General features: G+C 31.6%; 1 protein-coding gene across 1 annotated transcript; it reads right to left on the bottom strand.

The window, feature by feature from the left end:
- Positions 1-7,878: 7,878 nt before the first annotated feature.
- On the bottom strand, positions 7,879-12,226 carry LOC110606213. The gene is made up of 4 exons (XM_021744970.1): positions 12,118-12,226; positions 9,069-9,121; positions 8,191-8,577; positions 7,879-8,010 (listed from the first exon to the last, which is right to left on the bottom strand). Exons 1-4 carry the CDS (start codon positions 12,224-12,226, stop codon positions 7,879-7,881), a joined length of 681 nt encoding a protein of 226 aa, XP_021600662.1.

The following is a 12,226-nucleotide window of genomic DNA, read 5'->3' on the forward strand; positions in this document are numbered from 1 at the left end:
AATAAACATAACCAATCGAACGTCCCAAAAGTTTAAGGATCAAAGAGTTTTGCCAGTGCTGCCTAAGCCTGTTCTTTTCTTCTGGCGTTATTTTAACCCTAGGGCAAGTAGCATCCCCCTCATCATCAGATTCACACGATGCTTCACTCATTGCATTATCATCATCAAAACAAGCATCCCCAGTCCCCATATGTTGATTCAACAACGTGTCTTTGAAATAAGATTTAGGGAGATCAGGCGTCTCCGGCTCCTTATCATCCCTTCTTGTCCCGCCATCCAAAACCTCGTGCTCTTCCTCGTCCAGGTAATTAACCGAAGTATCATCCGGCAACTCTTTACGTTTTTTTCTTGTACTCCTGTCAATCATATCGTCCTCCTCCATGGAGGTAGCATGTTTGCTATCGTCATTGGCGAGAGCATTTGCCATTAAGATCAACTAATTATTATTATCTTTATATAAATAAGTTTTTATCTTTAAAACCATTCTTATATTTAAATATTGCTAGAAAAATGTGTTTGTATTTCTTTCGGTTTATATCTCATATGTTAATTGTAATATTATATTTTTATTAGTTATTTTTTTAGAGGATCGGAGTAGAAATATAATTATTTTTTTTGTTTTGATTTATATTTTTCTAAATTTTATTGATATAAAATGATTTATATTTATAAACAATAAATTAGAGATGGATTGAGTTTTTTCTTTTTGAAATATATTTAAAATTTTCATATATAATATTATAATTTTAATATGTTACTATAAAATTGAATTACAAATATATATTATGATCTTTGTAATAAAAATATAAATTTTAAATATAATTTTATATTATATTTGAAATATTTTTATTTTGATTTATATTTTTTTAATTTCAGTGTTATAAATTATAAAAAAATAAAAAATAATGATGAAATTTACTAATCAAATTTTTTTTTGTTAAAGTAAATTATCGATCGTTTATCAATGAAAACTTATCGATTAATTATACATTTAAATTTTTTATATATAATATTATAATATTATAATTTTAATATTTTATTATAGAATTAAATTATAAAATATATATTATGATGTTTATAATAAAAATATTAATATTAATATATAATTATAAGTATCTCATCTCATGCCATAGAACTTAAATTAAATTGTATTTATAATAAATTTATCAACCAAAAAATAAAATAATTCTGGTGAGTATTTGCCACATTTATAAATGTTATATATCTCCGCTTATAACATGTTGATTTATCTGTTTTTTTTCTTTCTGACGGATGGATTTAGATGGTATACAGTGAAGTTTGTGATAAGTTTCAATTTGAAGTTCCATAATTTCAACTTATTTATATAAATAATTAATTTAATATAAAATTTATATTTTATAAAATATTTATAATTTTTTTATATTTTTATTAAAAATTAGAATTTAAATTTTTTAAATATATTAATTTTAAAATAAAGATTATTAATGAATAATATATTTTCATACAGATAATAATTAAAAAATATAAAATTTAACAGTTTAGCTATTATTTTAATAATAATAATTGAATTTAAAATAAATTTAAGGAATAATAGTAAAAAAATTTAAATTATTTACATTTTAATAGATATACCAGTTAAATTAATCATTTAAACTGTTAAATGTATATTACGTGATCATCTAATCAGCACTAAAATTAATGTTTTAATATAATAACTATTAAAAAAATTATAAAATTTTATAAATTTTAACGATTATATTATAAACTTATTTTTTAATAAATATATTATAAATCAATTTTTTAATTCAATTTAATTTTTAATTTTAATTTAATTTATTTATAATTTTAGATGATATATTTTTAATATCACATAACTCATTTTTCAATATTTTTTTACATCAATAAATATAACATTTTGCATAATTATAAATTATAAATATTGTGATAATATTAATTTTAGTAAATCAAAAAATATGATTTTCCTTATTTAAAAAATTAATTATATTTATTTTTTGTGAAAATGAAAGAAATATTATGAACCCAAACTCCTTGACCTGACTCAGAATGAGCCGATGTTGCTAGAACATGAGCGACATCATTTGCAGACCTGTAAATAAAAGCACATCTTGCTTCCTCATAACTGGATAGAAGCAATTTACAATATTGAATCAAAAGACCAAAAGGTGATAAATCATCTAATGAAGCATTGTTAATGGACACAGTAAGAATCTGAGCATCCGATTCGAAAAGAACTCGATCCCATCCGCACTCTTTAATCCAGCTCAATGCCTCTCGAAAAGCCACTGCCTCAGCACACTTAACCTCCATCTGACTGCAAAAATAGCCTGCTTTAGCCGCTATAAATCTACCATTAGCATCTCGGACTACATAGCCGAAGCCTAGCGAACTTCGTTGCGAGTTTAAAGAGGCGTCAATATTAACCTTAATCCAACCCTGCGGTGGAGGAGACCAAACAGTCAAAGCCGACACAACATTGGTGTAGCTGGTAGAATCAGAACAGGCCCCCCTCCATTGCTGCAAAAAATTCAATGCCATGAAGAACACACCACTCGTAGTTCGACCCTGAGCTTTCCAAACAACATTATTTCTGTTATGCCACAAAGCCCAACATATCATTAGAATAAGGGAAGCATTCTCCGCAGAAGCAGTAAGGAAGGCTAAAGAGAACCACTCCCTAAGAGAGGCAGCGGAGAATGCAGGCCAACCCAAAGGCGAACTCAACCAGCAACTGCGGGCAAAAGGACACTGAACAAGAATATGTAGGATAGTCTCAGGAGCCTCATGACACAACGGACACATCGAATCAACCGGAACTCTCCTAGACTGAAGTAAAGAGAGGCAAGGAACTACATTAACTAAAGCACGCCAGCAGAAATTAAGCACTTTAGGAGGCACCTTCGTCTTCCAAAAACGACTCCATATCTCACTACCTTCCCTATGTCGAAACCCAGCAACTAGAAATCTGTAAGCACTCTTAACAGAATAGTGACCCTTGGACGCAAACTTCCAGCACCACGCATCTGGGTGCGAAGAAAGACTTAGAGGGATGTTCAAAATACAATTCCTGTCTCTATCATTGAACAACTGAGCTATTAAACTCTCATTCCATCTATGGCCGATCATAAGATCTGCAACAATAGAAAGAGTACAGTTCGGAGGAGGGGGTGTAGAAACCAATAAGTCGGGCGCCTCTTTCAACCAAGGGTGAGTCCAAATAGAAACTGACCTGCCATTCCCAATTCTCCAATATGCACCAGCTTTAACCAGACTCTGAGTCGCCCATATACTATGCCACAAAAAGCTAGGATTGTGGCCCAAAGATGCTTCAAAAAAAGATGTTGTTGGAAAATAACGAGCCTTAAGAACGCGGGCCACTAAAGAATGAGGCCTGTTAATAATGTTCCAACCCTGCTTACTAAGCATGGCTAAGTTAAAATCATGGAGCGATTTAAAACCTAACCCGCCGTCCAGTCTGTGCTTTGCCATTCTATGCCAACCCAGCCAGTGAATACCGCGATTTTGATCAGCACCCTTACTCCACCAATATCGAGTCATCATACGCTGCAAATCAGCACATAAAGTCTGAGGCAGTAAAAACAAACTCATAACATAGTTTGGCAAAGCTTGGAGGACTATTTTCAAGAGGACCTCCTTACCTGCTTGGGACAGCGCACGATGCTTCCATGAATTCAGCCGCTTCCACAAACGATCCTTAACAAAACTGAACACTTCCCTCTTGTTACTACCAACATGAGAAGGGAGTCCCAAATAATTACCCAAATTCGGCTTCTCCTCAATCTGGAGCACTGAACAGATAGAATTGCGAAGAGCCACAGGAGTATACTTGCTGAAAGAAAGAGATGATTTTTGAAAGTTAACCAATTGTCCAGATGCGTTCTCATAGATACGAAGAATACGCTTGAGCTCCAACGCCTCTTGAACATTTGCTTTGAAGAAAATCAAACTGTCATCCGCGAAAAAAAGGTGGGAGATCTGCGGGCCACCCCGTGATATCCTGAACCCATGAAGACTGCCACGGTTTATACTGTCTTGTAAAAGGCGGGATAGCCCCTCAGCACAAAGAATGAATAAATAAGGCGATAAGGGATCTCCTTGCCTCAGTCCCCTCGTTGGTAAGATAGGGCCGATTTCCCTACCATCATGCAGAATCCAATAACAAACAGTAGAGATACAAGAAAACACCAAAGTAACCCATCGTTGCGCAAACCCCATGCGGATGAGCATGTCACGAATGAAATCTCACTCTAGTCTATCATAGGCTTTGCTGATGTCCATTTTAAGGGCCCCAGATAACTCTTTCTTTCGATGAAACATATTAAATCCATGCATAGCCTCAAAAGCTAATATTATATTGTCCTGAATGCTGCGCCCAGAAATAAAAGCGCTCTGGCTTTCGGAGACAATAGACGGCAAGATGAACTTAAGCCGGTTAACTATCATCTTAGTCATGATCTTATAAACCACGTTACAGAGGGCAATAGAAATATTTATTATATTTATACTAACTAGACTGAATAACCAGTTTAATAAATTTAAAATACCTAAATTTATTAGATAAAATATAAATTATAATCGTAAATTAAATTGAATTTAGTCTTTTTAATTAATTAGCATGATTATTGACTCTAACTCTATTAAGGTAGATACAACAAGTAATTAATTTTTCAGGTAGGGAATATTGATTCTTAATTTATGAGTGGTATTATTATCACAGCACTTATAATCAATAATTATATAAAAAATTGTACTTATTAATGTAAAAAAAAATTATGAATTCTTAAAAATGTGTCATATAAAATTATAAATAAATTAAATAAAAAATAAAATTTAAATAAATTAAAAAATTAATTTTAATATATATATATTTATTAAAAATAAATTGATAGTATAATTATTGAAATTAATAAAGTTTAAGTGTTTTTTAATAATTATTTATTTAGATTATAATAAAATTTTAAAATTTTTTTGAATAAAAACATAAATTTTATTAAGTTTCAATAATGATCAACTCAGAAATACAATAATGAGGTGAGGAAAAAGTCTCAATCAGATCGGAAATATCATGGCTAACTCGAGTAAGCGCATGAATTACACCATTAGCAGACCTACGAACAAAGTTAATAGAAATAGAATTTATTTATGAGATAAGAGACTTACAATAAAAATAAGACTACTAAATGATGACAAATCCTGATAATTGGAATTAGCTATAGCTCGAACCAAAAGTTGGGCGTCTGACTCTATAATAACTGAGGACCAACCACCATCCTTGAGTCAACTTAAAACTTCCCTAAAAGTCATGGTCTCAGCCGTAAAAACATCAAAATTACCAAGAATTCATTGTTGACATGCTGCAATAAACTCACCATTCCCTCCCTTTAAGACACAACCCACTCCATAGCCTAAATAATACAGCATTAACATTTAGCTTAAAACTTCCAATAGGTGGCTTTTTCCATTTGACGCAATTCGGAGCATTAACAACCAACTCTCTGCAACTTCTAGCAGCCTCCCAATCTTGAAGAAGAGACTTTGCACGCCTAATCACAACATGAGGTGGACACATTTTCTGCTTCCATACCACAACGTTTCTATTCTCCCATAAAATCCAAACTACCATAAACACCATGTGTAAAGTAGAAGCAGAAACTGAATTGCATACCCGAATAAACCAATCACTAAACAACTGCTTGTGGGGAAAGAACCAACCAGATTCAGTCATCATCCAACAATCACGGACAAAAGGGCAAGTAATCAGAGCATGTATTATCATTTCACTTTGACTAGAGCAAACAGGACAATACTCACTGACTTGGACATTCCTACGAATTAAATTAACCAAGCATGGAATAGCATTAAGGCAAACGCGCCATACTAGATTCAAAACCTTCGGTGGAGCCCAAATATGCCAGAGTTTCTTCCACATTGATCTAACCGCAACTAAGCAACTCAAGTGAGTAGTATGTGTCAATAATCTATAAGCACTTCGAACCGAATAAAATCCACGTTTCTCAAATTTTCATACCCAATTATCTACTTGCCTAGTGATACTCGAAGGGATAGACAATATATTATGAGCATCAACCTGATTAAATATAGACAGAATCAAATCCCTTTTCTAGCATCCATATTGAATGAGATCAGAAACCAAAAACACATCACAATCTGTCTGTTGAGGAGTAGAAACCTTACCATTCAAATTTAATGGCACCCATGGATCCTCCCAAATCGAAATGCTTCTACCATGTCCAACTCTTTTGAGAGAACCTGACGCAATTAACTTCTTACTCTCCCACAAACTTCTCTACAAGTAGCTTGGATTGCTCCCAATTTCTGAATTTAAAAAAGAGCCAAACGAAAAATACTTTGCCTTGAGAGTTCTTGCCACAAATGAATTATCTCTAGTGAAAATTGCCCACGCGTGCTTCCCTAACATAGATAAATTGAACTCATGCAATTTCTTAAATCCCAACCCACCATCAAACTTCGATTTCGCCATCGGTATCCAGCTTATCTAATGCATACCTCGGTCATGAGAGTTCCCTCTCCCCCACCGAAATCGAGCCATAAGTCGCTGCAATTCATAATAAATTATTTGCGACACCAAAAATATATTCATAGCATATGTTGGAAGTGCCTGGAGAATAGTTTTTAACATCACTTCTTTCCCCACCCTAGATAGACATCTCTGCTTCCAAGAGTTGAGTTTCTGCCACATTCTATCCTTCATAAACCGAAACACCTCACGCTTTTTAATCATTATTCGCGTCAGCAAACCCAAATATGCCCCCAAGTCTTTTTGCTCCATCACCCCCAATATAGAACATACGTCCTATCGCACATCAAGAGGTGTATTACGTGAGAAGCACAAAGAAGACTTGAAATAATTGATTAATTGTCCCGACGCATCAGCATACCCATCCATAATCTCCTTCACCACACGTGCCTCCTTGCCACTTGCTTGGAAAATAACTAAACTCTCATCTGTAAAAAATAAATGTGAAATAATAGGAGCTCTTCTTATAATAGACCATCCTGTAATCAAACCTTGATTTACCTTAGCTAAAATCATATGAGACAAACCTTCAGCACAAAGAATAAAAAGGTAAGGCGAAATCAGATCTCATTGCCTTAACCTTCTAAATGGAACTATAGGACCCAACAACAAACTCCTAGATAGGACCAAATATTTTATAGTAGAAATATAGTGCATAACTAGATTAATCCGGTTAAAACCTAAACTTTGAAGCATTGCTTGGACAAACTGCCATTCCATCCTGTCATAAGCCTTACTAGTGTCCATTTTCAATGCAGCAAAACAATCCTTACCTCTCCTTTTATTATTGAAATAATGCCTCATTTCAAAGGCTATAATGTTGTTATCCTGAATATTTCTGAAAGGAATGAAAGCATTTTGTGTCGGAGAGACAATAGTATCTAGCATAACCTTCAACCTATTCGCTATCATTTTGCTCATAATCTTGTAAATAACGTTATATAATGCAATAGGCCTTAAGTCACTCATTACTTGAGGTGTTTGCTTCTTTGGTATGAGAACCAAAACTGTTTCATTCCAAGAGGTAGGAAAAGACCCCTCCTATAGATACTGAATGCACACTCTGGACACTTCGGGACCCATAATCTCCCAATGACTTTGGAAAAATCTAGGATTAAAACCATCAATGCCTAGAGCTTTATTAGGTTTCATGCTAAACAATGCAGCCTTCACTTTCTCCATTGAATAAGACTCCACCAGCTTTTGATTCATCTCCTCCGTAACACATGCAGTAACGTGTTCAAGGATAGGCTCCATATTGCCCATGCGTGATGTAAAAATGTCTTGAAATTAGCCAACTACCAGACTCCCTCCGAATTTTGAAGCCTAAGCACATTATTTTTCCGCTTCCTGTTTGTAGCCATAGCATGAAAAAAACGTGTATTAGTATCCCCTTCCCAAAGCCAAAAAACTTTTGCCCTCTGCTTCCACTGAACCTCATGGTCATGTAGCAGTTGAAAGAACTTTAGATATGCTTCATGAATAGCATTACGATCCAGCCCCAAACGAGAGCTATGTCGTGCTTTAATTATATTCTGGCACTCTTCCAACTCCTTCCTATGTATCTCCTTCAGATCTATATCCTAGTGATACAAAGCCGACCTGCAAACCTTCAACCGATCCTCCAAATTCGTTATCATCCTAGAGTTCCAATTGTTCAGAACAATTTCCTTACATTGTGGAAAATGAAGCCAATAATTCTCAAACTTGAATCTCCTAGCGTGATCGCGAGTGACCATAGACTGAACCTCCAGAAAGATTGGCAAGTGATCAGAAGCAGTGATATCCAATGTATATGCCTGAGCATAAGAAAATTTATACCTCCAACCGTTAGATACCAAAACCCTATCTAATTTCTCCTCAATCCAATGATCAGAATCCTTACCATGCTCCCACGTAAAAGGATATCCTCCCATAGGAAAATCAGTCAAACCTGCATCACAAACAGCCTCACGAAAACCTTGAATCAAAGCACGTGGTTGTGGCCTCGCTCCTCTCTTCTCGTGGACAACAAGTAAGTCATTAAAATCACCGAGACAAAACACAAGGAAAGGGGCTACAATCCCTTAAGTTACGAAGGAGATTCCAAGTTTTATTTCGTCTCAAGCGATTACGCTGACCATAAAAACCCGTAAGCCTCCAAAAACCAATACCATCAATAAAAACTTTAGTATCAATGCAATGTGAAAATAAATTCAAAACAGAAATCTAAGAGACTGAGCGTCAGAGTAACGCCAAGCCCCCACTATGCCCTATATAATCAACAACTACAAAGTCATCATAACCAAAACGAGTCTTTATTTCAGAAATTTTAGAAGACAAACAAAAAGTTTCTATTAAAAAAAAATAAAAGTTGGTCTCCTATTTCTCACATAGAATTCCAACAACTGCAGTGCCCGTGGATTGCCAAACCCACGGCAGTTCCAACTAAGCGTACTCATTTCCTCTGGCGGGTCTGATTAACAAGACCGGCCGATAAAGTTTTCACCATCTCCTTAAAGACAACATCATCATCTATGCGAACGCTCATGATGAACAACGCTGAAAAAAAAAAAGTCAAGAAAACGGCTAGAAAAATCCTTTAAAAAATAAGGACAAAAAACCTCTTGTAGCGAGAAGACAAAACCACTTAAAATATTAATTTGTTATACTTACTAAAATGATAACATATCATTTTCCTTAAATTTAATTGTTAAATTTAATAATAAAATATAAATAAATTTAGGTAATTAATTTAAAATATATTAATTAATTTTTATAATTTAAAAAATATATATTAAAATGTGAATAATTCGTATTTCTTTTAACTATTATCCCTAGATTTAAATACTAATAATATTATAATTTGGAGAATATATGTTACAATTTTTTATAGTATAGGAATACAAATACTAGAAATCAAAAGGATCTAAGCAAGATGGTGTCCACCTCGCTAACAATTTTTTTAATATTTCAATTTTTATATTATCCTAATTTTGTAAGTATTTATTTCTTCATCGTTTTCCGTTTCTCTAAGAGGATTTTCTTTTATTTAGTAAAATTGATTTATAAGTGCTCAATATTTACAAATTTTTTTAAAATATTTAAAATCTTAATTATATATATATATAGTAACTAATAAAATTTTAAGAAAAAAATCAAATCATTTTATTAGTTATAAAATTTTTAAAATAAATAATAAATTTCTTTCTAAAATAAATTTTTGGCCAAGAATAGGACACTATAAAATAAATAAGTGTATAAATAAATTAAATAAATAAGTGTATAAATAAATTAAATAAATATTCAGTCTTCATAGCAAATTATATTTAAAATTGAATATAAAAAATTTAAACTTTACTTTTAATTATAATTATAATTAATTTTTTAAATTTTAAATGACGAACATTAATTTTTAAATTTATTATAATTATAGTCTATTTCTTAAATATTTTCTTTAATTTAATATAAAAATTTAAATTTTATGTTTAATCATTATTATAGTAAAAAGAAATTTAATATTATATTTAAATAACACTAATAGATTTAACTTTGTGATAAAGTGCATCAGAGCAAATATGAGAGATTTTAAATTTTATTATTTTAATCTTCGTTTTAAATTTAAAAAAAAATATTTTTTTAATTATAATTAATTTTAAAATAAATATAAATAAATTCATATTAGTGCATGAATTGTATCCTTTGTTATTTATTTATTTTTTAAAATATTAATTAAATTTATATTCTTCTTTAACTTTAGCTAAAAGTTAACTCTTATTATTTTAATTTTCAATTGAAATCTGAAATCTCTATTTTGAATTAATTTTTAAATATAATTAGCTTCAAATTAAAATTTTTAAAATTTAAATTAAAATTAAAATAATAAGAGTTAAATATTTTTAAAATATATAGTTAATTAAAATTAAATAATTGCTTATATAAATTTAATTAATATTTCAAAAATATAAAAAAAATAATACATGAAATAACATATGCATTAATTGATAAAATTATTTTAAAAATTAATTATAACTATAAAAAAAGATATAAAATTAAAATTTTAATTATAATAGTAATTAAATGTAAAATTTTAAATTTTTATATTAAATTAAATAAATTATTTTAAAAATTAACTATAATTATAATTAATTTAAAATTAAAGCATTATCATTTAGAATTAAAAGTATATAGTCGATAGGCCTTTAAAATTTTTTTGTGAGCTTAAAAAGTTGAAATGGTTTTGTTTTGTTTTTTTGTGCGGCTAACAAGGAGGTGAGCAAAGCTCAACCGCATCAAAGACTTTTCGGGTATGGGACTAATAAATAAAACATATCTTTTGGGAAAAACTTACGTGCATGTTACTCTAAGAAAAAAAATCACTTAATAGAATTCGTATCAATAAAATAAAAATATTTTTTTTTATATTTTTTAATATTTAAAATGCTCCTAAAATTAATTAATAAAATTTAAAAAATCAAAGTATTTCAAAAAATAACTTCTTCTTTATTAAAATTTTTTATATTTAAAAATATTATTAATACCTATATATAAATTTATTTGTTATTATTTAATTTTAATTTTAATAAATAAAATATATTAATAATTTTTTTAATACAAAAAATGGCTTTAACTAAACAAAAACGAGTTCACCGTCAATACGCCAACTCCAAGTGGTTGAACACAAACTTTGAAATTGGAATGGGTCTCTCATAATTAATAAACTCTTCTTATTATTTTATTTAATTTTAATATTTTTTCTCTGATTAATTTTTTTAATATAAAAAAATTTATTATTTGAAATCCGATTTATAACTATTAAAGAGTAAAGTATTTTTTAAAAATTTTTAAAAATAATTATACTCAAAATTTAATTTTAAAATTTTTAATTAAAAAAGAAATCACTCACCTAATCACATCTAATCTTTATGAGTTTTATCAAATTAATTTTAATATTAATATCTGATGATCTGAGATCCAATAGAATAGGGTTTTACAAGGGTTTTGGTATTGAAAAATAAACTTAAACTTTCTGGGGAGGGGATTCCCCTTTTATCCATTTCGCTATGCTTGCTGGTGACGTGTAAAGGCCTCTCCATGATTGGGACACGCGTCTCTAACATACAGATTCGGGCGTACGAGAGTATCAGCCGCCTGCTCCATGCATAACGGCCTCTGATTCTCCTCGTGCATACGCTCGAGCGGATCTGCTAGGTTGTCTGAGTATGGCTCTGGAAACTGGGCTGGGCCGAGAGTCGGGCCGGACGCTGAACCTGAGAGGAGAGGGCCTGCTGGTCACGGACTGGGCCGATCCGAATGAAGAAGCTTGGTTGAGCCCGGCCTTGAAGGTTGAATGAGCCAGGCTTGTTGTGCATATCATGTGTGTGGGCCTCTACGTTATGGGCCTTTGGCTGTGGTCAAGCCCCTGATCTGGGGTGAAGAAATCCAGCGGTCATCAATTGCCCCTTCACCTTCTCGGTAGTTATTGCTCCTACTGCCGAGGGGGTGAATATCAAGAACCATTATGACCGCGCCTGTTTGTGTTCAGGTGCCTTAATAACATCCTTTCATCTTTCTGTCGTTGTGCAGTTTCCGAATCCTATCTGCTCTTTCCCCTTTCTGGCTTTTCTCCATTCTTCGCGTTCTTTGTTGTCTTTGCTTTTCTGTCAT

The sequence above is a fragment of the Manihot esculenta genome, chromosome 18 (assembly GCF_001659605.2).
Source record: "Manihot esculenta cultivar AM560-2 chromosome 18, M.esculenta_v8, whole genome shotgun sequence".
Lineage (NCBI taxonomy): Eukaryota > Viridiplantae > Streptophyta > Magnoliopsida > Malpighiales > Euphorbiaceae > Manihot > Manihot esculenta.